The 27,974-nt window shown below is 41.8% G+C and overlaps 1 protein-coding gene across 1 annotated transcript in view; it reads right to left on the bottom strand.

Annotated features, from left to right (window-relative positions):
• Positions 1-27,974, bottom strand: part of ADAM12 (ADAM metallopeptidase domain 12) — a 189,428-nt gene that overhangs the window by 128,728 nt on the left and 32,726 nt on the right. Inside the window, exon 3 of the mRNA XM_063339585.1 lies at positions 12,107-12,180. Coding sequence (XP_063195655.1) covers positions 12,107-12,180 — 74 coding nt within the window. The remainder of the gene's footprint in view (positions 1-12,106; positions 12,181-27,974) is intronic.

The following is a 27,974-nucleotide window of genomic DNA, read 5'->3' as shown; positions in this document are numbered from 1 at the left end:
GCATGCACTACTTAAGTATTGTTCCCATAACAATCTGGAAAGACATTAACTTGGCGCAATTTATATCCACAAAATAAAGTGATGAAGACTTTTAAAGATGGTACAACTCCTCTACGAACAAAGATTGTACTACTCTTCAACCCAAATGCAAGTAAAAGTGAAAATAGTAGCTACTTACTTTTGATTCTTTTATTTTCAGAAGACAGTGACACTTCTTTAACAAACCCAAAAGGATCTTCTGATCACATTCCCTCCCCTCCTCCCCAAATATTTTTGTTTTAGAAGCATTTATGTTACAATCATTGCTGGTTTTTATGCTACCTCAACACTATCGCCCAGCTAATAAAGTGACACCATCTACTTTGCATTTGTTTTGTTTTGGTTTTTTTGCTGTTTACGTAGGGGTAAGAGTTATATTCTATTTTTCATTTCTTGTGTAGCATTCAAAATCCCTGCCGCTTCATAAATTAGTTTTTTATTTGTCCAACTAATACTGCATAAGTGATCCGATGGGTCTGTGGAACAAGTTAAACTACTGTAGCTTCCACCAACCCCATCTCCAGCTAGCTTAGTTTCAAATCTAATCAAGAGTGATACACCTAACAGGCACTAGCCAGTCCGTAAAGGGAGATTTGCCTGTTTTCCAGCCAAATGCAGTGGGTCTGAACACTCTTATTTTCATTTTGAGTCCTCTGCCAAGTTATCGTACCGTCATCTTTCACCCAGTGACTGTAAGAGTGTCTTTTTAAAGCCCATATCCAGCCAGGGGACGCATCTAATACAGGAAATGGTGTTGCACCGGACTTGACACGTACTGCGAAGAAACAAATGTGTACGTTGAATTTATGAGTCACCCCAATACATTTATTAAGCATTAAGTTGTGCTTTTACAACTGGTCTTCATCAAAGATATTTCGTCTGTTAGCCAAAGCGTCATCTTTTCTAATGACTCATAATGAAGACTCATTCCATTTAGCTTGATTTTACTGGCTCATCAGCCTCTTGTTCTCAAGGGGCTAAGCTGTTCTTTTCAGCATGTTCAACCCACATATAAGTGGCCATTAACTATACTTTCTCATTATGTAAGAATCAGCTAATCAAGACTGACCAAGAAATAACTGATGCTGTGATTAAAGAGAGAGAGACATCTGCTTGGAATTATCCAGACTGCTGTTTCAAAACTGATAAGGCATTTACTGCCTTAGTATTAAATTATAACAGGAAAAAATGATTTTGGGGGGCCGCGGGGACAATGTGGACTTTGTCCTTTGCCTATCACTTGGAAGGGGAAGAGATGGAGAGCACCAAGGGCATGCAAGGACCTGTGCTGAGAAGAAAAGGCAGAACCTGTCCGTGAACCACATCAACACGAGTGACAGAGGGAAGCAGGCAAAAATTCTAGGCTATATTTGAGGGACTGTATGTAATGTAAAGAAAACTATTTCCATGGTTGTCAGAGACGTAGCAAAGGCTAAGTTGTAAAAATATTATCTACTTCTATCTCCTAGTTCCTATTTAGTGTTTTTTTTTCCTTTTTCTAATATCCAGAATAAAAATAACATTCATATCTATCAAATTCTTTTCTCATGTAAATCAAGAACCATTCCCCTGAAGTCAGAGTGGGCTGCATACATGTATTTCTGAGTGAGTTGGACTAGGAGGCTTGCTTTACTTTATATCTAAACGTCACATGCAACTTTTCTGAAGGCAAAAGTTTACATATTTTGATCACAGCACAGGAGATACGTACTTCCTCTTATTCTCTCTTTTTTGACAGAAAAACTGCAATAAGATGTGATCATTTTACACATAAGCACTAGCAAAACACAGATACCAGAACGCTAGTGCAATAAAATACGTAATGTGATGGAGACTGCGTTGAAACTGGATCATAACTAGAGCCGTGACTGAACATAACTCTTTTTTTCCCTTAGGGGAAAAAAGAGCATCAGATAGGCAGAGGAGAGCCTGCTCTCACTGGCCTGAGCAACACTGAGAAAGTGCAAATATGTGGGTCAGATGAAGGAACAGGCAAGCTCTGCTCTCGTCCCGAGAGGACTCAGGAAGCACAAATTGCCAAGAACAGTCCCATTTAGGGGGAGTATTACAGTGTACTCCAATTACCTTATTCATACAAAAAGCATACTGCTACACACAGCCAGGTACTCCATTTTTTTTTTTTAATTTCTTTTTTTTTTTTTTCCATAGCTACTTCAAATGAACAAGTAGCAGGTAGTAAGATAAAAGCACAGAAATAAATTGGACCAATTTCTTGAAGGAATCTGTCTGGATTACTGAGGCCAGACATCAAAGAAGGGGGAAAAAAAGCGCCCTACTGCCAAGCTTATGTTTCCATATATGTATTTCCTCCACACTCAGACTCTTCGTATAGACTCTGCTTTTTGAATCATCCCTCTTGGCCGATATTGCAATACTTAGTGCTCGTATGCTGCTTTTCATCTTCAAAATGTGAACAAATTAATCCTCAAGGCTCCGCTTGAAGGAAATGAAATAAATAAATACCCTGAGCCCTATTTCGGGGCTCGAGCTGCCCTGGCCGGGGCTCGCAGAGCTGGAGGCGGCCGAGCACCTCTCGCCCCACCGCGCTTCGCAGGCGGGCATTTATTTCTTCGGCAGTGCTTTCTGCCATCCTCTGCAGCCCTGAGAAACTGCTCTGTCACTTGGAAAGGAACTGACATTTTCTGGAAAGCGTCTCACATTTAGCGTCCAGGAAAGTATCTGCTTCTCCTCCGAATCCAGCCCTATACAGAAGACTCTTGTCCTTAAGTACCTTGCCTCTGGCTTTTTCTCTCTTTCTTTCTTCATTTCTTTTTGTTTTCTTCTTCTCCTCTCTTTTTTCATTTATTTTCCTCTTTTTTTTTTTTTTTTTTTACTTAAAGAGGAAAACCTTCCCTAAGTAGATGCAGAGAAACAGCTGTTTCAGCGAGCAGCTCTGCAGACATGCCTCTTGCCTGAGTCACACAACGCCTCTCTCAAAAAATGTAAAAGAAACCGTTACATCAGGGATGTTGAATCAGGTCTTGCCCAAAGAAACATCCAGGGATCATATTCTTCTCCTGCCGACGTGGGGCATTAATTTTTTCCTCCCCCTGGCCCTCCTCTTTCCCTGTATTTTGTGAGACAGGACGACCCAAATATTTTTGGAGAGGGGTCTGGGCACGCTGGCCTCCTTACCTGCACCCCGGCAGGAGGGAAAAGCTTGAAAAGCTGATGGCTGCCCTATTTTGTCTATGGAAATTTATATACACCTGGAAAAGGGGATTTGAAAAAAGGCAATAAAGAGGAAAAAAAGAAGGAAAAAAAGAAAGAGGGAAAAAAGAAAAAAGAGAGACAGATTAGACCAAAATTAATGTGGAAGTTCCTGCACTAAATTCCTGACTGAGATTTTTAAAGGAACCTAAGGTATGAACTCTTCACAAGAACACGATGACTAATTTCTCTTTGGACCCTTAAAAATATTCCTACATTCAGAACTTCATAAACATTTATTGCTTTAAGGCTACAGGGATGTAAAACCATGTCCCAGGACCTAAAAATACAAATCACCTGGGGTGAAGCGCGTGGGAGAGTAAGTCTTCTTGGACCTTCATGTACCTAAACTCCTTGACCAAACTCCACGGCAAAGCTGCCAAACCTTAGGATTTTACCATGACTGCGACAATATTATTAAGGTTTTGTTTTGGTGTGGGATTTTTTCTAACTTATGACAGAACACAAAAGCTTGCGGATATGAGTTTTAAATATCACAAAAGAGAAAGTTAAAAAGAACTTCAAATACTTGCATTTTTTTCCAGTCTGTACTGACATGGACATGTATTGCCTGGACGTGGGACATCCTCCTCCTGTTGTTATCTCCTTTCTGATACATCCACCACCCAGCTAAAATCCTAGGAGTGCAAACTCAGGGAAGGGACAGTTACCTGAATGGGCCACGATACAAACACGTGCCAACAGCAGTGGCAATCTGATGTATAGGTAGTCCACCACATTAAAATATGTGTTTTAGGGAAACAGTAAGGCGTACGTCTTCCTTGCACATGTGCAGTTTGTGCTTTGGTGGGTCAGAGCGGAAGGCCTGAGTGGATGTTCGCTCAGATGCTGAAGATTAATTTACGTTTTACATAACTTTGGACATCTATAGACACAAATCTGCATTACAGAACTTAACTCCATTACTCAATATTCATCATAGAATCATTTAGGTTGGAAAAGACCCTTGGGATCACCGAGTCCAACCATCAACTCCACTCTACAAAGTTCTCCCTTACACCATATCCCTTAACACCACATCTAAACGAGTCTTAAACACATCCAGGGATGGTGACTCCACCACCTACCTCCCTGGGCAGCCTATTCCAGTGTCTGACCACTCTTTCTGGGAAGAATTTTTTCCTAATGCCCAGCCTAAACCTACCCTGCTGCAGCTTGAAGCCATTCCCTCTTGTTCTGTCGCTCATTACCTGTGAGAAGAGACCAGCACCAACCCAACGTGCTGTGCCCAGCCCCGTGCCTGGTGGGGACGCGGACCAGGCTCCCAGACGGGGATTACGAGCAGAACTGAATTGTTCCTGTTGAATACTTCACTTCCACATGCAACATAAAATAATGGAGAATTCATCTGAGGAACTGTACTTCAGTGTACTCTCTATTCACTAACCCCCTAAAAATAAATACATGAAACAGTGAACACCATAAGCAAATTAAATAGTTGGCATCTTTCCCTATAGAATTTTATGAAGGCAACACTGTTCTTCTCTCTGCAGAGCCTCCAGGAGAAGTTGAGATCCTAGGAACCGAGCGTGTGCCAGCAAAATGCCACTAGATGCAAAAAGAGAGACGCTGGACATACTGTCACATATCTGCTCTTATTCAAAGACACTGGACCCCTGGGACTGAGCATCAAAGTGAAAACATCTAATAGAAAATTCATCAAAAGCAGGTTCAGCCTCAATTTTGACTTGAAAACTCATTTACAGTCCTCCCTGTGTTTCTGAAGCAGAAAGCAATATCTACAAATGTTTCTGAAAAGCAGGAGAATCCTCTCGGTTTTGGCCCGGTATCTTTACATGTGTTGGGAAAAGGAGACCAAACACCCCGGGTAACGTTGGGGCACATGACGATGCAAAGCTTTCCCTTTGCTGCCATCGAAACGCTGCTCACTCTTGTTAGAAACAAAAGCAATCTGAAACCTGCCCAAGCAGCAGATAGCAGGAACACGTGAGGAACACCCCGGAGGTTTGCGAGCAGCGCCTGGGTCCAGCTGGACGCACCCGTACTTCGCCTGCCAACCTGCGAAACATCTCAGTGTTGGCCATCGCTCCTCGGGCGCAAAACGCTTCTGCGCCACGCGGGCTGGCATCTGACTATCAGCGGGAGATTGCAAGGTTCCCAGAAAGCTGTTTTTATCTCTTGTCTCTCCCCTAATTATTTATTTTACAGTCCCAGATGATTACATTTTGCCTGTGTGTTCGTTATCATCGCGATCAAGCTGACTCCAGCCCGCCCGCGGGAGGGAGGGAGTGCACATTCCTATTGTGTTCTTATAGCCAGCTCTCCTCCCCGACCTCTCTGCTGAGCGACGTCAAAATGAAACACCGAAAACCTCGTATTCTGCAGTACAAAGGGAGATTAAAACACAGTTCTGAAAATATAATATTCTACTGCTGCAATATATCTCGGGAGCGAAATCTAAAGCAGACACTCCTTTATTAAATTTATTGCACCAGCAAGGACATTCCCCTCTCCATTATTGTTACAAATTTAATTGGAAGGTAGAGCTCTAGGGTCGCTCCAACTGACAGACACTGAACAAGCAAAACCTTGTGCTAACTTGGTTCAAAGCTGTCAACCGATGCAGCAGTGGAAACCACCATTCTCAGGAAAACGTTTGCGCAGAGAAAACGGTACCTGGCCTACCCACCAGACTGTAATTTTTTTGCATGCTACGTGAACAAGGTTTGTCGTTCCGCGGTACAGACAGAAATGTTAACCTTCCCCACATCTCAGTTTTCCCATCTGAGAAAGGGGTTCGTTGCCCCAGTCCCTCCCACGTGCCAAGCTGCGGGGCAGGGACAGAGCAGCGCTGGCTCTGCCGACCCCACGTACTGCCCCGGGGTCTGGGCTGTGACCAGGACACAGTCCTCTCTTCTCCCCAGGGGACTTGGCACAGCCCCACTGCCCCACTGTTTTATGGGGCACGGGAAGAGAAGAAGCCTGACCGTGTTAAGAGATTATGACATTTGGCCACAAGGATCCAGAATACAAATTCCAGTCTTTTTATCCTCTCCACTTCCAGCATATTATATCAGCGTATAAATATCTTCTCTCATTGTTCCTTTCTGTTGGTGTATTTATGTAAGGAGAGAAAAAAACAGATCAAGAAAGCAGCAGTTTCTCTCCTGATGGAGCTGAACCCTTTCGCTCCAACACGCAGCTCCACAACGACACAGCCAAAGGTAGCCCCAGTCACACAGCCTCGATCACCACTGCCAATACCACCCTACACTAGTACTCCCTCAATTACAGAAAAAATCTTGGTATCTCAATGCCCACACTACGTCTGCCATCCGTATACCACAAAGCTATAGCAAATATCTGTACCCTTAGAGACACGCGTCGACGCCATCATTACTGTAGCTGTGGGAGCTGAATCTTTGCATTTCGGCATGGTGTAGACCATTTGGCTGTTGCCCTTAGAGGAGGGAAAAATTGTTACTCCCATTAAAATGAAACTTTTACTTCAATTGAAGTGAAACCCCAACTGTCAGCTCACGCTGAAACGCTGCAGTACAGCTGCCAGCTCCCGCATTTGCAGGTAGGAGAGTCATGGGTCACAGTTTTTCGGCTAAGTTACAGCACAGAATTATAATGGCAAGTGTATTCCGCGAGGTCCCGTTTCTCTATTTGGTATTTGTTTGTTTAGATTTGTTTCCTCAATCTGTATTTCAAGCCATTGATTGTACGTAAGCATGTCAATTCATTAACAAATTTTGTCAGCTATTTTCTTTGGCACTGGAAATGGGTTGTTTCCCTGCTAAATTAATCCAGCTAGAATGTCACTTGCACACCAATCAGCGCTCCTATTCAGAAAGGTCACAGAGAAGGGAAGGCGAAGCGAAGGCGAAGAGAGAACTACTTTTTTTTTAACCAAAAAAGAATACAAAAATTCCCGAACACTGAAGCCTCATTGGAACAGGTCACCTTAGCACTATGCATGAAGTCGCCTGTTGCCTGCTTTTCAGACTGAGGGAATACTGCTGGAACCTCCTCTGTCCTGGAGCTAAGCTTGCAAAGTGACCTCCAGTACCGGACCATTACATCCCAATGCATCCCTGGCACTGTGTCTCCATGTAGAAGTGGTATACGTGCAAGGGGGACAGTCACAGATGCTCTGAACTTCTGGAGATCTCTGGGATCCTAGGGGATTTAAAGGATAAGATTGGGACTTATACCATGGCCTGGGGTGGATTTTGCCTCCTGATAAAATATAAAGAATTTTTACTGAGGCAATAAAAGGCAGCAACTTAAACGCATATATTCCCTTTTTTATATTGCTTTGTTAAAGGCTGTGTTATAAACCTGACGATAAAGGGTATGAAGTTATGGGGAAATGAACAGTCATCTCTGCTTCCCTAAAATACTTGAGCTTTTTCTTTCCATTTCACAGAATCACAGAATCTTCATGGTTGGAAAGGACCCTTAAGATCATCGAGTCCCACCAGACAACCTACAACCTCTGCCACTAGAATCTCTGCCATTTCCACGTTTCCCTGGACACTGCCAATGGCCCCTCAGCCACGACTGCACTGATTGCACCCTCGCTGCTCCTCTGCAAAGCTGGTCAACGAGGTCCCACCAGAAGAAAACCATCCAGGACACACCGGAGATGCCGCCGAGGCCGATGTCCTCAGGGCAAAGCCACCCTACCTCCTTACTTGCCCTCACATGCTCTTGACTTATCTCAGCTTTCTATCTTCATCTGCCATAGACTCAGGTATATACAGGAGTTGAAAAACTCTAACATCTGTTCAAAATTATATTTCTTTGACATTCATAATTATGACCTTTGTCAGCAAATCATTTGAGCATGAAATTAATTTTGGAAATAAGTAATTCCACTGACTTTACCTGGATTACTCATATGTTTAAAGTTAAAAGAACACTTAAGTACTTTGCTGTATACAGCCCGATTTCTGACAGGGTGTAAAATGTTTCCAGTTGCAGAAAAACAGCCAGTAGTCACATACCGTTCCACCCTCCAACTCAGATTTAATCTTACAGGGGTTTTGTTTCATTTACACAATTGTAAGCCTACTTTCCTCTAAGACCCACATGCTGCCATCAGCTTGAAAGGAATTTCTGTGCATACATTACTGTCCCTTGCACACCAGAAGTGCATCAGTCTTACTGATGTAAGGCACACCAGTACAGCCAGTCCCTCTGAAGGGTCGTTTGTTTTGCAGCTGATCGATGATTTGCTGATTCTGGAAATCTCTCCATATGACAAGTGTTTCTAAAACATTTAAGGTACTACAGAGCTTAAGGTTCTCAAGAGCGCAATCGTATTTTGCAACTCAATCATCGTAAGAAATGTACTCGCAACATAAGCTCACTCGCAGGTTCGCTACGATTGACAAATTGAATTCACGGCAAATAATTTTGTTTTTGCAATTACAAATGTGCAGTGCCTGGAAATTCATCACTAAAGCATTTAATGAATATGTACAAAAGTGAACTCAACAGCTGGAAACCATAGAGAAGATTTTAAGCCCTAAGCTGTGAAGTCAGGTACCAGTAACTCTTCCAGAACTAACTCACGGTATCTTGCCCAGTACATATGAACACATCTTGCTGAGTCTAAATATCAGAAAACACCAAACTGACATTAAGTATTTCCATAGATAACAGATGGTTTAACACATCAGGCCCCACTTGGGGTTGCCTAATGCATCTGAATCATGTTTTGAAATGTAACTCAAGGTTTGGAAAATCTCTAAGGTTTTCAATAAATGGAGTTTAATGTCAAGACTACTCAAAGCAGCTGTTTCTACTAACCATGGAAAATCACATCCAGTTTTTTTTTGCATGACCCAATGCAGAAATTATGTAATTTAGGGGTCCCATCCACCTCCACCCCCACCATTCTCCAAGGAATAACATGCTTTACATGAAACTACAGAAAAGTAACAGCACACATATCAGAGCTTCACGTGTGTTGCCACTTATTACTCAAGAAAAGATGTTTGTGTTTAACGCTCTACTTCTCCCTAAAGCATGCTCATTTAATGGCTACTCCAATGCTCAGCATCAATGCTTTCAAGATATTTGAGCTGCGTGTTTCATGCCAGCATCAGGAAGACAGAGCAGGCTGGAGAAGACGGGGTCTGTATGCGCATCTGCTGGTCCTCTCTGCAGCCTTGGAGACTCAAGGGCAGGACCCACAGCATGGAAACATTGCTCCCTTCTCCAGCTATGAAGTTCCACCTAAACATGTGGAGGAACTTCTTTCCTGTGAGGGTGGCAGAGCCCTGGCACAGGCTGCCCAGAGAGGTGGTGGAGTCTCCGTCTCTGGAGACATTCCAAACCCGCCTGGACGCGTTCCTGTGCCACCTGCTCTGGGTGACCCTGCTCTGGCAGGGTGTTGGACTGGATGATCTCCAGAGGTCCCTTCCAACCCCTGCCATTCTGTGATTCTATGTGATGACCTTCTCACACCTCTGGAGTCCGTAATCTACCTTGGGTCCAGTCTGTCCCACTGCCGCCAGCTGTTATTCCCCATTCTCTGCTCTGCAGAAATGCATTTTCTCGTTTCTCTCCTGGGCGTAATTTTTCACTCCATGAAGCTGTAGGACACCCTTGCTTCATGCCCCAACTGTCTCACCTCCTCTGCTGCCACTTGCCTTTCCATGTCAGTGACAACATGCCCAACACTGTCATTGCAGGCAGAAGAAATGCAACCACCGCTTTCCACAGACAAGCCCAGAGGCCTCGAGACTGCCCAGTCGTGCAGACCGTGCTATTTACAGAAACAGGTAACAAACAGACCTACGCACACACCCACCGGAGCAACTTCTGCAAAGGCTTGCGCCACCCAGACCATTATTTCTTCTGAAAATCAAAGTCAGTAACACTCGACGAAAAGGGAGAAATGATTTTGCAAAACCATGACCAACTTTTTGTGTGGTTTGGGATCTATGAACTGCCTCGTATCCTACAAATGCCAACCACAGGCAAGGCTAATTGTACCATTTCACAATGCTACCTAGAAGCTCCTGCTAAGATGAGGAACCTCATGTTGTTCACACCATACACAACTCTTCTAGAATGCAGATCTTCTGGTGGACACCCCACCATAGAGATAGGTAAGCTAAAAAATAATCATTGATAAATACTACGTTTCTTAAGTAGCAGATCTCAACATCTCCCAATCTGATTAGTCAAGACAGATGTTCACAGAGTTAATTTACAGTACTTTCATGTCCTGCTTCTAAAAGAGGTGGAGATTGCATCTTACAATTCTCTAAATCTGACTTTATTACAGGTACAAGAGAGTTTGGTACGTTCAGTGAGGCCTGTATTAGCAGTTTTATGTTCTTTTAATCGCTGACATGGAATGTAAATAGTTTCCTCAATTGCTGCATACTTCCCATTCCTGAAGGAAGGCACACCCTTTGACAAAGATTAAGAGAATATAAAGTTAAATGCCTATTTACTAAAGGAATTAAATCCTCCTCTAGTTACTGAAGCAGAGCAACCTATGTATGGGGGATCAACATACCCTTCTAGGATAGGAAATGAACAACTAAGAAGCATTAAAAATAATGTAAAGAAAGATTTGGGCCCGATGTTGAATAATAAAGTGAGCTGGATTTTATCACAGCTGGGTAATGTTAGGGTTCATCCAAATGACAGGGGGAAAACAAAGCGTTTTGTGTTGTTTTACTGCAGAGGAATAAAGAGGTGCCCCGTCGTTTTTCCATTGAAGTTGTCCATCACCAGCCCGAGGCAGCATGTACCCGGCCTCCCTTGGACATTTGCTTTCACACGCACATTCCTTCCTCTTAACACAAAGCGGCACCGCTTAAGTCCACGGCCTCTCTATTACAGTAAAAAAAAATATTTCTGCTGCTTTTATTTCACAGCAGGGAAACCTACAGAACACATAGATGCTTGCTAACATTTATAAAAAGTTTTCCCTAGGTTGAGCGTGATCTTTGGTTTTCCTTTGACAAGCAGCACGTAGCTGTCCTGATCTGGATTCCTACAATATATTCTTGAGACGCTCTTAGAGGAAGAGCAATTGAACAGTTGAGAAGGTAGACTTAAGACTTTGATGACTTCAGTTGCATTTGTCATGTACTTCCAGAGAAGGACTTCACTTCTGTATGGTTCTGTACCCCTTTGTAAAAACTCTCTTGGGTTTCTGCTGATGGGACCGTCTCTACAGCAGCCCCTGGAAGCCCTCTCTGAAAGCTTATGGACATGAGCAGGAGTTCTCAAGAGCATGTGGAAGAAGATGCAATATTTACAGCCCACAAACAAGGGCTCAAGCTCAGGTTTGGTCACAGGCCTCGTGAACAGCACAAACATCCCTTGCCAGCAAACTCCCCTTTAAAAGTCCAGCAGGAGTTAAGCCCAAATGCTTGACTCATCTTCCCTGAGCAGATGCCGACAGCCACTGCACGGAGGCAATCATGGATGCAGGCAGCGTTAGGAGGGATGTGTCCTCCAAAAATGTTCCGAAGACTGTAGGATTTTCCACATTACTGTAAATAACAGGGCTTGCCACAGGAAAGGACAAGCCCAAATCAAATAAAAATAATGATCAAATAAAAAGAACACACTGAGAGGCAACATGTCCATCTTCAGTCCCACATAAATGCAGACGACCATAGAGATTCTCGCTGTATAATCAGTGTGCAAATACACAGACTCCAAATTGGAACAAAACTCTCGTTAGGGCCCTGTTCTGTAAGGGACCAGTAGCAAACTTGGCCACAGGTTACTTTTAAACCATCAATTTTAAAATTATAACCCTTCTCTGAAAACCTCCTATATAAAGTGAACATGCAGTAAGGGTACTTACTCATTCCTCTCCAGATTGATGACTAGATGTTTACTTTCAGCTTGTATTACAAACTGCAGCAGCGCTGGGTGACTCTGAAAAAGGAAAACAGAGTTGGCTGAATCCAAACTCAGAGCCCATCATCCTGCACCCCCCTCTTCCAGGGAGCTGGACACACACGTGGCATCGTAGCACCAGGCCCTACTTGGGAGGAGCTACCAAAAGAAGTGTTCGTGGTGTCCCAGCTCTTTAGCCACAGCTCAGTGTGAACAACCGCGGCGAGGCAGCACAGGTCCTCTAGACACCATGGTGCGCCCTTAAGCAGTCGCATCACCGGCAACCTCGTAGATCAAAGTGGATCTTGCCTGGGAAGATAAGCATAGCGATGCAGTAGACATCAGTTCCAGGAGACATCTGACAAAGTTTTGAATTTTCTCTTTTTCTTCCCCATAAAATAGCATAACTACATTAAACACTAATATAATCTCTCATTAATGCTCAATCTTGCTATACTTTTTTTTTTTTTTTTAAAGTGAGGTACAGGTAAGTAGGTTTGGGCTTCACGTGACCATTTTTAGTTGAAGATAAACATGTTCAAAGCTGGTACCTCCTGCCTTAAGAGCAGACCTGTAAGTGCTGTGATCACTGACTGGCTCTAACAGAGATGCTATTTCCCTTAAGGCAGAGTATGCTAAATATTCACACGTAGAACAGCACACGTGATCTAAGACCATCACGGAAACTAAACATAAGGTACAGTCATGCTGAAGTATTTTTCTTCCCTATAAACAGCTCAATATTTTAATATGTATTTTAAACTTTTCATAAGGAATAATTAAGTTTTTGCTTAAACGAAAAGAATTGGCGTCGGAGCAATTAGAAATACGGTCAACAGTATTATCATCAAGCATCTCTGTGAGAACCACAGACAAAGTATTTGTACGTATACAAGTGTTTAAGAGAATTTTCTAAACAAGACATCAACGGCAGAGCACACGGAAATCCCAACTGCACTCCCGCATGGAGACATCTGGATTGCATTTTCAGCACCATCGCGACTGCGTGCAATCCTCGTCTTGCCGTTCTGATTATAAAACAAGTTCTTTCCCATCTCAAGCATCCGAAGGTAAATCCACCAGGTTTTTTTGGAAGCCATGAAAGAGCACCAGAAGGACCTGGTGGCCCATCCGCCCTCGGAGCCAGGGGGGAGCGGAGGCTCCAACGCTCGTTTGCAGAAAGGGGCAGAGCATCTATATCGGCTCTTGAAACTGCACTTCAAATGGGAAAACGCAGTTTACAATATGCTGCTTACTCTTAATCCAAAAGACTGAACTCCCATGTATTTTAAGACTGTTTACACTTAACTTACATTTCATTAAACAAACTTACTGGCTTGCGAGACAGTATTCCCTTGGTTTGAAATCCCGACAGTAGCTCAACAAATCAGTTCTTCCTCTGCACGTTCAGTCTGCTTTTCTGAAGGTTTATGCCAGCCAGTTGCAGTACTGAAGCAGGATAATTTTAGGGTTGTAGTATTTAATTGATTTATTGGGAAATAGGTCTGAATTTGTGATTGTTACAGCGGTGCCTCGACGGAGCCCCGGCTGCGTGGCAGTCAGAGCACCCCGCCCCTGAAACGTAAGGATTTTTAAGTGATTTGGAAAATTGTAGATGTTTATTAAAAAGTGAAATTATGAGGAGGCTGGCGTAGACTAAACAAAACTGTAATTTTATTATAATAAAAAATAGCTGACAGCTCCCCAGAGCTCTCAGACGTTATTAAGCCCAGACTGACGGAGATACCATTGCTTTCTTCTAAGCGTCCTGCCCCACTGCTCGTGCAAATTCAAACTTGTTTTCCCTCTCCCCATGCAAAACAGCAACAATATTGAAATTCTGCATCTACGGGAACTTTGCAGAAACTGGGTCCCACTAGAATGCTAAATAAATGCTTCAGACTATCCGTGGCACCCAGCAAACACATGGGAACCATTTATTGGCATGAATATTTAGAAGCAGCATTGATTACCACTTTAATATTAGCACATCGGTTCCAAACCCCGTAAGATATACATGCTATAGAGTTTTGCGAGAGTGAAATACAATTAATTACAATATAACACAGTAAATAATTAAGATATTGCAGTAGCACAAATGGATTCTTTTCAGCGAAAGGCCCTCCGTTAATATGTAAATGATAACTATGTTTATTCATGAGTTCACAGTGGTAGTTATTTGACAGTCAATTGATGTTAGTAAGTTGTAAAGTTAAAAAAGCAGCTGCGGAATCAAAGCGACTGCTACGAGACAAAAACATCTCTCAGACAATTCCTAGAGCTGAAACTTCTTATTATCGAGCACAGTAACGTCCCCCGTTCGGAAGCTGGAGTGCTTTGCATGAGACCCAGGTTCAGGTTCTTGCTTTACCACAGACTGTTCTTTCAAACAAATGGCTCATTTCCCTGTTTGCCATCTGGGAAGAGATGAAACTACACTTTTTCTTATTCTGACTGGCAGCCATAAGCATAAATACAGTAAAAATTAAACACTGCTCAGGTGGTATGGAGATTGGAAACACACAGGCACTTGAAATGATGCATTTCTAATGGGGGGGGGGGAATCATTCAGAAAGGGCATTTTAGTTTTGTGGGGTTTTTTCATCCCCTTTTTAAAATGTATACACTTGTGAAATGAACTCGGATCTTTTACTTTACCTTTTTTGCAGCATTGCTGGAGTCTCCCCTAAAGTATTTGCACAGTTTTCTACAAGACCTTAAAAGCTCATTTTGAATCTCATGAAGCACCATAATACTCTTCCCTTACAATCAATATTTTTGAAACTGAGTTGCAAGATGAAATGGGAATTACTATAAATACAGATATTAGATTGCTGTTTTATATTTTCTGTTTAGAATAATCGAAAAAGCATGTTGTGAGGCCATATATACTTCTGCTCAGAACACTGCAGAACCACTCGTTAGAAGCCTTTCTTAAGAGCCAGAAAAAATAATTTCCATGCCGATACCACAACTTATTCCCACATTGATCCCTTTAAAATTATAAAATATGAAAGCACAGCGAACCTTACGAGAGTAGCATGATTTAAACCATAATAAATAATTTTGTATGGTTCTACCTTCTTTTCTCTACAGACTTATGTTTTCTAGTTCTTTCTACTCTTGAACTACAATTCGCTGTGTTCTTTTGGGCAATGTTTTTTTGTGGCACAAGAGAAGATTTCATCGATGCACACAAACTGTTCCCTGATATCCTAAGAGGCAGAACTGACTTCAGGACGGTTAAAGTAGTACTCTCCGTAACTTTTCCCTCTTACTTAGAGGATTTTCTTTCAAAATCTACATCAAATTGTACCAGCAGAAAAGGAAAAGTATCATCTCCCCCATTAATTTGCTCCGTGCTTGTTTGCTTGCTGATGGATGTCGGGTTGAATTGGCATTAGTGAAATTTAATATTCTGAAGGAAGTTACTGAAACAATAAGGTAAGGCCAAGGAAGAATTCTCTCTGATAAACCGCATAAAAAAATAATGAATAAAGCACTACTTGAACAACTGGAAGTTGGTGAGTCAGTAGCTTATTTCTGAGTCAGAGAAGATTTCTTGTTTTCTTCCAATGGAATTAAAAACACTATGCACCAGTAAAACTAGTTTAACTAGTACATGTTTTTTAGGTACTATTAATTTTTTCCCTTTTAAATCATATTGATCTCCAGATCTGCATATAGAAAGGGAAAAGAAAGGATGGTTTGGGGACTAAGGGCTTCCCCTGTGAACCCAGAGATGGTGTTGGGAGCCCAGCTCTACCATGGACTTGTGTCTTGGCTGGGACACCCGTGTTTCACTGGGGGAAACAGCAAAACCCTCCGGTTGAGCCAACCTGTTACATCTCAACTCCTCCTACGCTTCATTCAGCTTTTCTACCTCTTTCCTCCAACTTCCCGCTCCAAAATGGGCATGGCAATAGTTTTCATCCTCCTGTCTTCGTCTACTTAGCATGTAAACTGTTTTAAAGGCTTGCTCCCTAAGCACAGAGGTGAGCAAGAAGACACCTTGGTGAAGGCACCAAGGCATTATAAGAACAGGGGCTCAAAAATAGCAGTAACACTTTTTTTTTCCTTTAATTGCTCATGTTTTATCACATCACCGCGAATACCAAGACAGAGTCGCAATAGCAGATTTTGAACTCCTCATACTTTCAAGGACTACTTCCTAATAATAATGATATGATAACCTAAAAAAAAAAAAACCCAAATATTTTTTATGCCTGAAATACTAGTAGCTGTCCGTTTGGAGTAGATTTGTTCGCTGTGATGGCATGCCCATTCTGGATTTTGAATACAGACTAGTTGTCACTGAGCATATTTTTCTACACCGTGATCTAGGAAAAAGTCTGAATCATTGCTGCATCATCTCTTCCTCTGGGCTGTGGAGTTGGCACGCACTGTGATCGCACTGCGGTGCTGGGAGCTTTTCCCTTGATACCGACTGTTGAGATAGGGACAGAATACTTCAAGTCATTTCTTATTACATTTGAAGAGAAAGAAAACTGATGAAGTGGACAGTTCTAATGCATATATTTTTGCAGCTTCCTCTCTATAAAAGATAAAGGATTTTATTGGATTATGATACATGAGTTAGACCAGCATTTACAACTTTAAATAAAAACAATATTCTAGCAATTACATGACAGAAGTAAGAGGAAATATCTATAGACAAGGGAAAGAGTGTAAATAAACTCAAAACAGCAGCATTAATTTGTCTGGAAAGAGAAACGCATTTTTAGCCGCGTCAGATGTCCAAATGCAGGATTTGAGAATAGACATCAGCACAAGAAATAGAACCAAAAGGGATGATTTCGCTTCTCTGGTTTCAAAGTTTTAAATTACATCCTAACATAGTAGACTGAGATAGTCAAGTTCATTTAATCCAAGAAAGTGGTTTCCAGTTCCTCTAGAGCTGGTATTAACTTCACAAAAGCCAACCCTGCAACAGAGTCAAATTTATACATGTGGTCAAGTCGACCTACACCCACGAAGTGCCAGTCACAGGCCAGGCCACAGTTTGCATGAACTGTCCTGACGGGTCACTGGTGGGACACTCCTCGTCTGAAATGGGTCAGAATTGGCAAGATGGTAAGGAAAAAAAAGAATTTTAAGGAGAACTTAGAACTTACTTGCAATAAGATTGCAAATAGTTGCAGGCAATAAGGCTCCGGGCATTCAACATGGAGCAAAAATAAGAACGTAGCAAAAATAAAAACAGGGCAAAAGTAGAAACACATCGAAACCTCATAGACTGTCAAATTTAATAATTAGGTGCCTGGGCTTCAGTTTGAAGTAAGAGAAATCACATCATCAGTGACAAGCCCAGGAGAAGAGATTCTGGAAGCCGCTCCAGCCTTGCGCAAAGCTTGTCATCGCTGTACCAAACCACAGCAACAAAGCGCAATTTTCCCATAGGATGCATAAAGAACATTGAGATGCAAGAGACGAGTGTCATTTATTTTGACCAGCTAGCGCAAAGCCAGCCTGGCTCTGATATATATGTGGTTGTGGGTGGTAGCTTAATGCAGTGTTATACAAGGCAGCTGGATGCAGAAGCAAATCAGGGTCTGTTTATGAAAAGAGTGAGAGGAATAGCGAAGAGACATCTCCGTAATGTGAAGAAACTAGAACATGTTTCTGAAACTTCAGCGTGCATTTAGAATGAAAATAAATACATAGCTCGTTCACGCAGAAATTACCTACTCACAAGTGGCCAAAGACAGCCAACGAGGACTGTCGCCTTTTGGTTACCTGGTTTCCACCAGCTTTAACACACGTCAAACCAGACTCGATGATGTGACAGTCAAAGTAGTCTAACAGGGGATAGTTTGGGAGCATTTTTTAATCCAGAGTCTTAAAACTGTGCAAAAAAGCACCAAAGTTTGCTCTAAGGGTAAGACTCTATTTACTTTCTCCTCTACGCTCCTGGAAACAGAAATCCCAGCACAAAAAAGTGAGGGTCATAAGTTTATGCTATCTCTTAAGCGTAGCTCTGGGAATGAAGGATTTTTGAGATGTATCAGATAGTTACATTCCACACAAATCTAGATGCTTTTTCTCGTATCTGAAGAGTTAACATCAGGAATTAGAAATTGCATAACTGAGGAAAGAGTACATTATTTCCAGTAGGGACACATTCTGTGCCATTTTCTGCTATCTATATGAAAATACCTTTTTTTCCCCTTCTCACACACTGATGTTCTGTGTTGGCACCTTCACAAGCTAAAAGGTATGTTTACAGGTGTCAGATGTCTGGGCTGATATTATTCCTCTACTATCTGTAATACACAAAGAGGGAAAAGCTGGGAAATCTATAAGAAATAAAGCCACCTGGGGAATCTTACCATGATAACTGGAATTCAATCCAACAAATGCAAGCTGTCTACAAAGTATATACATTTAAGATCATTACAAACGGCAACGAATACCATAAATTGCATGCATTGCGTTTAAATCAATTTCATCCTTTTCTTTTGGCTTTAGTTTAGAAGCGAACACAAGAGGCTATGTTTCTTGCGAACACCTCCAAAACCAAGCGATATTTCATGCGGACATGAAAAGTATAAACATTTAATTCATATTGTTTTGCAGGTTCCTGAGGGCAGTGAATTCAGCTGTGCTTTCCTTACTGTCAAATGACAAGCATGTATCCCTGTGGCCGTATGTAATGAGTAGCAACAAAGAGAACAGAGTGTTTTGCTGTGTTTTTTTTGTTTTGGTTTGGTTTTTTTCTAATGGCCCAGCAAAGAATCACGGCCGCTTAACAAATTGGCTGAGCCACTCCAATAACGTAGGAAACCAAAAGAACTTCCAAGTTTGTTCCCAACTTTAAAATAAAGTGGTTCTTTGAAAACAGGACGATCATTCTTTTCTCTTTCTTGCTGACTGTACCAATAGGTCCAAGATTCTTCCATGTGGAAGGCATAATTTCTAATTTAATTTTTTTTTTTTTCCTGTTCTCTTTCCTTTTTTCTTACCTCCTTCTATAGCTAATGAACCTGCTGTTTGGAGGTAGCCAGGCTTTTCCACCTCTTTCTTTTCCCATGTCCTATACTGCTGCCCACCACAAGACACAGCAGAAACCATCGCACCTGAGGTCCTAAAGCAGGGACGGGGTCCTAAAGGGAGCAGCTCTTCTGCCCCTTCCCTGGCTTCCTTACAGGAATAGAAAACCCCACCATGGAGCTCATGCGACACGCATGAAACAGGAGCAACAGGACAACCTTGAGAATGACCCGAATTCAGCAGACTTCATAAGCTAAAAAAGATTTTCCATTAAAACGTAAAAAAAAAATAAAAGTTTAGGTGCACTGCCTCTATAGCACTGGCAGTCCCAGCCACCGGCCACCAGGTTATTGGGCAACATCTGCTGAAGCTCCTACGAAACCCTGTAAAGGGCTATTGAAATTAACAGTTCCTTGCTCACTGTTGGTGTCCCAAGATCCCTATCCAGAGTTAAAAATTCAAGCAAATAACACTCCAGAAAGAGGAAACTGAGAAGTTAATTGTGCCAGACCAAAATCAATAAAACTACACAGCTCTAGCACACAGTTTCCTGGTTTCCATGCAGAAATACAAAGCTAATGACTACTCTGGGAAGGGGAAAGCATGCTTACAATTTAGCTACATCCTTTTTGTGAGGTATTCCTGATTTACTTTTTTTTTTTTTTTTTTTTTAAAATCAAAGAATAACCTTGCTAAAACATGTTCAAAATATTTGGATCAAATATTTCAGGAGCAAATCCAAAATAACTAGTTTGATGTTTTAAAGAAATCTGCATCTTCGAAGGCTGAGTTGTTATGCTGTGAATTTGTTTGGTGCCAGTAAAAAGTCAGGTACAAAAGCTGAATTCAACGTTTGCGCCACATTTTCATTATCAGGCACTGAAGTTGCACTAAAACATATCTATGAACATTTGGCCAGCTAAACTGGGTTTAGCAGAAAATTCACAACTTTATACATAAAAAAAAAAAAGAAAAGTAAAATGTGTTCTATCTTTCTAACTAAATCTGAGCAGAGCAAATAGGGCAGCCCTGGTTTTTAAAGCAGCTATCCAGTTATCTGCTGAACGATACTGGTTAAAAATAGGTCAAAATCAATACTCCTTTTTCAGGACAAACTTTGAAAGAAAAATCTTTCAAAGATTCCTAAAAACAAGTTGGGAGAACAAACGCTAGTGAATTATGAAAAAGGGGAGTGGTGTTGCCAACGCTTTGAAAGAGCCGATGGGGAGCGAGCTCGGCTATCCTCCGTGTCAGGATGTGGTTTGGGAGAAGGATGCGTGCTGTAACACAAACCAGCCAATGCGAGGTATTGAAGCCCTTCCTGTATCTTTGGAGCAGGATGGATGCAAACCAACACAAACCAACATTCGGTGTGTATTTATTACACTTCTCTGCGTGCCTGATGACCTGCAAGGAGCCTGCTCCGCATCTGGGAGCGGGCGATTCGTTAGATTCCCGAATCACAAAGGAAGAAAGAAAGGAAAATGAAACAACATATGGTTTCGACTGAATGGAAATGACTGCACCAAACTGTGAACTCAATTTTGCATTAAGAACAAGTAATAAAAATAATAAAAAAATATGTATGCTTTTAGCCAGCTGTCATTTAGCAGGGCCTGTAGAGACAGGACAAGGGGTAATGGTTTTAAACTAAAAGAGGGTAGATTCAGACTAGACATAAGGAAGAAATTTGTTTATGCTGAAGGTGGTGAAACACTGGCCCAGGTTGCCCAGAGAGGTTGGAGATGCCCCATCCCTGGAAACGCTCAAGACCAGGGTGGACGGGGCTCTGAGCAACCTGATCTGTTGAAGACGTCCCTGCTCATGGCAGGGGGGTTGGATTAGACAATCCATAAAGGTCCCTTCCAACCCAAACTATTCTATGATTTATTGTGAGGTACCCCAAACAGCCCCCCACTTAAGGTGCTGCCTGCCATCTCTTTGAAGGACTATCTCCACAAAGCTACCTAAGGCCACCAAATTTTGGCATTCAGGTACTGACCCAACTTCACGGAGCACAGGACTTTCTACCCACACCATCTGTACAACTGGTAGGTCCTCAGCTTGGAAGCAGGTCAAGAGCAGTAGTGCTTTTTAATCCGAGTTTGATGGAGGGGTGTGTTGTTTGCTATCACAACCCGCTCCCTAATCTGGCTGGAAAAACCCTGCCCTTCCTCTGACACACCGTGACCTTGCCGAAGAGGTTGGACAGGAGGTCGATTGCAGCGATGCACATTTTAGCTTTTTTGAAAGACCTGCAAATATAAAGGTCTTTTTAATAGTAAAAAAAAAAAAAAAAAAGACTTGCTGAAGAGTCTGAGGGAAGAGTCTCTTGTTGGAGAGACTTGAAGACTGGTTAAAAATTAAAACCTCCCCTACGTTGGGGGTAGGTTAAAGGTTGGACTTGATGATCTTAAAGGTCCCTTCCAACCTCAGCGATTCTATGATTGTTTTTCCTTATTGTGTTGCCCCAAAAGGTTAAAAATAGAAATACCACAGCCCTTTTAAGTCTCTGGGTGAGTGTCTGCGTGACCTGCTATTCAGGAAAGGTGCCCAGACACCACACAGCCTTGGAAGTCCGAGAAGCACGTGGCAGCTCATCCTCCCGATACCTGCTGCGCTCTCAGGTCTGCTCGTGGCAGCCTTTTGCTGCCATCACCTCTGGATGATGATGGGTCACTGTTAGAGGGATGCTTAACACCTGAAAAGTTCAGGCCCAACATCAGAAATTTTTCCCTGACTCAAAAGCAGACTAAAACCTGGCACAGGAATGAAATAACCTGGAATTTGCTCAAAGTAAACCCATAGTCATTACACAGTATTTACACTGTACGTACGAGTCACAACTGTTCATTTTGCTATCAAACAGATGGGAGCAAAAAGTACCTCGTTGTTGGAATACATTATGTGCTGCTTAAACAATGCTTTGTGGAAGGCTGCTGCAAAGAAAACAAACATGTCTGTTCTGTAGCAAAGTGTTACAAAACAAAACTTAATAGAGCTGGCAGCTCGGAAGCTGCCAATTGCAGTGGGTCTGGGTAGCCTTAGTTATTGAACAGGACTTGTTGCAGACGGTCCTTTGCAATTGGGGTAATTATAATGTGAATGAACAGCTGTTGATATTTGCCAGTTTAAAACGTACGTGAACTTCTTTGAGGACTATGCCATCTAGATTTAGTAGATCCCATTTGGGTTTAAAACCACGCGTAGCTTTAAAAGTAAAATTCCTCCTCTTTGTAAGGAAACTGGGGACCGTGACCTCCTTCTACTAGAAGTTTGATTACAACATCATATTCTTCCAATGTACTCAAAAAATCAAGGTCAAGCATGGACGGCGTCCAAGTCTGAGTAGCTACCCACTGTCAGGATATTTTATGCACCTTGCTCCCTTTCTCCTGCTGTAATTTCTGTGAGTATTCCCACCTAATAGCTCAACATTTTACCACCCACACACCCACTGTGTTTTAACAGAGCCGGAGCTGAACAGCAAACCTCTTTAGAAACACCTCTTCTCTCCCTCTTCTCTCCTTCTGTGCACGTAATTACTGCAGCACAGATTTGTGGGGAACCCGCAATGTGCTGTGCACTGTAGGGGATAAGAATTATGATGATAATTACTTCTCAGTTCCCAACGATAAGAAGTGACATGTCCTCCAGATAGTATCTGAAAACGTTCTCCGCAGTGGGAGTTGGCCGGCACGCTGAGGAGGGCACAAGGCGATGAGCGCCATGTATTACACATGGGGAGAGCGGGCACAACGTGTTTGTGTATGCCGGGGAAGAGGCAGACCAAGAGAACTGGGTTTCAGAGTCAATAGCAAATTAAGTCTATTCTGAACTGTGCCCATTATAGAAACCATCTGAGCCGCCTGCCCACTCCTTATGTCGCTTCAGGGTCACCTGCATCCTCTGAGCCTCCTGCAACTGCGACATTTCCAGGATGGAGGCTTCTCCACATCCATACAGAAGAGCTACAAAGCCGCCGAAGAACAAAACCGAAAACCCACAACCCCCTCCCAATAATTCCATGGTTCAGCTAGCTCACACAGAAAAAAGGAATGCAAAATTCAGTAGTAACTGTGTCCATCGAGAAGCAAACTGAGATGGCCACCCATTTCACTGAACTGAAAGTCAACTCAGAATGCTTCAAGAAAGCCCATAAATTATTCTATCACTGAAAGAGGATTTCAGATGCTTTTTGTCTCCCGTCAATACAAATCTGGCTGGGCTCAGTAAGTTATATTAAATGCACATGTATCTCCTTCAAGCCACATTTCATGCTCTCCAAACATCTTTCTCTAAATTAGATCCTTTCATATTCCTTGAAAAGCTCAGTTCTTAATTAGGAAAGAGTTCTGATTTTCCATTTTCATTAATTCACTTGATTTCAAGATTTTGAAGCCAGAGTAATTGCAACTAAATGAAACTTACTGAAAGGCAAAAAGATACAATCAGTTTCAGACAATGAGAAATTTAAGAATTTTTTTAATGCAAGTAAAGGGTAGGTCGAAATGTCCTGGCTATACGGAATCCTTGACAATGCAACAATCCCCAGAGAAGCGATGATATATGTTTTGCTTCTCTGAATGAACTCGGAGGGTTGGCTAGATTAATGCTTAAATCACTTAATTACTTGGCTTAATTCACATGCCGTTCTTCACTTTCAGATCCCTCCCGCTCCCCTCCAATCACACTGCTCCACCGCACCACGTCTGTGCCAAGATCTCTGAGCTCAGACTTCGTCCTGCCTAAACATCTTTTCATATTATGTGGCTCAGATTAAATCTTCTTCGCTAATTTGTTATTGCAATCACAGATGTGCTTCTGGATTCAAGTTCCCTTTTGCATCACAAATACCAGAATGCAAACCAGGAGTGAGGAGCTGGTATCTAATTTCCACTCCTTCAAACTGTACTTTGTCTCTGATGATCTTTTGAAGGTGACGAATGAGTTATACAAAGACAGATATAATATTAATATTTTTTAAACTAATGGAAGGGGAGATTTCACCCCAGTCTTGGGCTACTCAAGATAACTTGACAAACTTTCCAAAGCTGCACTTCTAAGACACATGAATCATTTTTATATCCTGGAATGTGCCCTAAGAGAAAGAAGGATCTGACGATTTCCTAGTAAAGCAAACAATACTGCAAACCTGTGGGCAGCACCTCGCATTTTTCGGCTTAATTAGAAAGAGGCTTTACTTACAGATACCACATCTATACCTCTACATTCTCATACAAAATAAATGACACAAAGTAGTGTGGAAAGCTCAGAAAACTTATCTAAGAAAGTACTCCCTAGAACAAAAAACATACGTTTTATTCTGAATGATACCCAGAGATTTAAAGTATTAATGACCAGCATATTTCTTGCCACAAAGGGCAAAGACAAAACACAGATGAGAATGCCATTACCATTAATATATACACACAAAACCGCACACAAAATGTATCTATTAATTATACAATACATTTTAAAAGATATCTAACTAGATTATAAAAGGCCAATATGCGTATAATTCCTTCTGTAGATAATTTGCTTAAGTATTTTCAATTGCTAACTGCGCTTACAGAAAATCAGTTTCATTTATTACTCGTAGGTTCAATAAGAATAAGCTATAACATGGTATTTCTAGAACAAGCTCTCCCATGACATATTAGATAAAGTTGTGGGTCTAAAAAATAACCCCTGTATCAAGGTTATATAAATTGATATTAAAGCTCAGCAAAGATCTGCTTTACACTAAATCATCTAGAAATAGAACACCTCTTCTCCATTGAAGGGCATGAGGTAAATAACTGAAGAGGAGGTAAAAACAGATAATCAATTATTTCAGTTGGCTTCAGGGTTAGTGCTGAAATTTTCAGGCCCTCAGAGAAAAAGCAAAAATCAATATAGCACAGTATTTTGAGATAACAAAGAAAGAAACATCTCAAAGGCATTTGCAACGTGTGATAAAAGTATAAAGTCCGCTGTCACCTTCAGCTGCTCTACCGTCCAGTGTAAATGAACAAAAATATTCCCATTTCTTTGCTGAACTGACTGCACGGGCTTAGAAAACAGAAAAATGAAAATTCCACGGAAGGCTCGTAAAATGTTTCAATTACCCAACCAGTCTCATGGACCAATGCAGCAAAACAGAACGAGCAACGATATTTTTCAGGTCAGCCAGTGGATGCCGGAGTCAAATACCCATAGGGACTGCTGGAAAATAGACCTGACAGCAGCTTTGAAATTCGGGAAGAAAGCAGCAGTTGTTCGTGCAGTTAAAAGATGAGGAGCAAGTGGAGTTACACACAGCAAACTCTATTTTCGTTGTTCTTTGCGTAACTGGACCTCTGTCCAGGATCTGCCTGGGCAAAACCCAGGCTACCGGAGCATCCCGTCATGGGCGAGGGTGGTGCGTCTGCCTTTCTGGACAGCTTTCAGCTGCCTTTATGTTAATATATCATTCAAGCATGTATTTACAATGTTTCCCCCTCTTCTTGTCACTCCATTATTTGAATGAGCCCTGATCTATTTTGCCTGCCTTCCCCAATACCAGAAGCCAGCGAATTAGCATAGGTAAGAGAATAATAAAGATTGTCTGAGACAAGTCTTATTTGATGCGGTTTTGCCTGAGCAAACGCCGTAAAGCTCTGACAACGCACTGATTTAAATGTTAGTGATACTCTCAAATTCTCTTATTTCAGTTTCAGAGATATTTTTTCCCCCAGGATTGAACCCCAACGGAAATTTAAATACAACCGTTTCCCCAGGGATGGGCTATGATACACGGAGTATTTCGGTATTTGCACTAGATGAATTGTGTGCCATATGCTGCTGAATTTCCATCAGCTTTGGAGATTTATTGTCTTCTGGGGGAAAATTCTCACTTTTAGACACAGAGGAGCTTTCCTTCTAGACCTAGAACTACAAACCAACTGTCCTTTGTACAAAAAAAAAAAGAAAAAGAAAAAGAAAAAAGATAAAATGAAAACAGAAAAATCATATTTTCCAGCTTAGCACTGGGAAGAGTTGGTAACCACAAAAGAGATATATTACTGAGGAGCACTGAGTGAAAAAATCTGTTGAACACCTGAAAATTTCTAACAAAAGGCCAACCACAGCATTATCTGCCCCAACCACGCCGCGCTCTGCATCCCGTCTACTTCCTCCATAGCTACTAACACGAAACTGCAGAAAAGATACTGAAAGGAAAAAAAAGACTCACAACCAGCTCTGGAGCGAGTGTTTTCATTCAGATGATCCTTCAAAAAAAAAAAAAAAAAACCCAACACACACACAAAACAAAAAAAAAACCCCACCCAAGCCCATCACCATGTCTCTGTTCACTGCTAATTAAAACTAAGACAGCTCTGCAACACAGCCCATGTGATCTACAAGGGCTTTACAACCCGAACGTCCCAGAACGTGTTTTGAATTACTTCATGCTTATTGTAAACAGTTGAAATTGTCATCTCAGGATTTGGTCTATTTATGATGCACTGCAGTTAAATCCTCTCCTCCCTTCCCCCTTCCTGAAAAATCGTTTGAAGCTTTGATGCTTCTCAGAGTAACAGATGACAGATACGAGTCTGCTGCTGCCACCCAACATTGTTCATGGCACTATGCTCCCAGAAAGCCATTGAAGGGCCTCTTCAATTCAGGTGAAGCCTGATTATTTCTATGTAACAAGTTTTCCATAAAATCCAGGAGGATATACAAAAGAGACTTCACCCATCTTTCAAAAGATTAATCTCCCCATGCAATTTTTGTTTACAATATTTTATAGCACATACTTTGGAAAGAGGCAATAAGGAAAGTGCTACTACAGGACACAGTCAACAGTTCACATGGACACTGTATTTTTTCATAATCTGTCTCAACAGAATGGCTTTTACATCTCTTTCTTGAAGCTCCAAGATTCCTCAAAGAAAGGATTTCCTCAGGCTGTCTACTACTGTTTTCTAAAGCTATCTTGTATGTCCGTAAGAGCCTCCATCACTGCAACCGAGCACCTGTGAGGCAGAGATGTGCCACTATCTCCATTTACAGATGGGCAACTGCAGCGCGGAGAAGCTAATTGATTTGTCCAGGGGAACTCTGTAGCACAACGCAACATTTAACAAGTTCTGCCAGAGCCGTAACTACTTCCTCCCTAAACCAAACCTCTTTGGGTCATAAACATCCCAGCTCCATGGCATCCTGATCCACCTCTGTGATTTCACTGTCCATCCTTGAATTAATAATAAAATTTAAAAGAACAAAAAAAGGCTCAACTTTTGCTAGAGCATTTTCTCTTCATCCAGTTGAGACATGATTATAGTTGATGTTTTAGTTGTCTATGTATTATTTAGAGTCTGGTTCTACGTTGTGTAAAAATAATCATCAGAAGAGAAAGAAAAGCTATGGGGCAACAATGTCTTCATCCTAGGCAAGAAACGGAAGTGTTCCCTGTGAAGTTTTAGGTACTTAAAAACCCAGAAATATCCAAATCTTGTTCTTGAAATGTAGAGATGGCAAAAATTTGCAAAGCAGGTTTTGATAAAGGAGAAAGAATGGTCTGCACATCAAATCATAGACGACGTGGCTTACGGGACCTCAGAGCTTCCTGCCCCATGTCAGGATCAACGATATCTCTCTCATTAGCAGCTGTTTCTCTGGCTTTTCTGAAAATCAAGTGCACTCTGAGAGACTTCAAAGCTTCCCTTCCTGGCTATATGCATGTAAATACATTCTTTTCTCATTATCTTCATTACTGAGCTCTTACTTGCTGCTTTGTAAGGCCATTCTTCTTGTCCCTGCTAGACAGGGAGCACATCTAACAGTGACACAGA

Source organism: Chroicocephalus ridibundus, chromosome 6 (genome assembly GCF_963924245.1).
Source record: "Chroicocephalus ridibundus chromosome 6, bChrRid1.1, whole genome shotgun sequence".
Taxonomy (NCBI): domain Eukaryota; kingdom Metazoa; phylum Chordata; class Aves; order Charadriiformes; family Laridae; genus Chroicocephalus; species Chroicocephalus ridibundus.
Note: the sequence above shows the minus strand (reverse complement) of the source record. Positions and strands in the feature narration are given on the sequence as shown.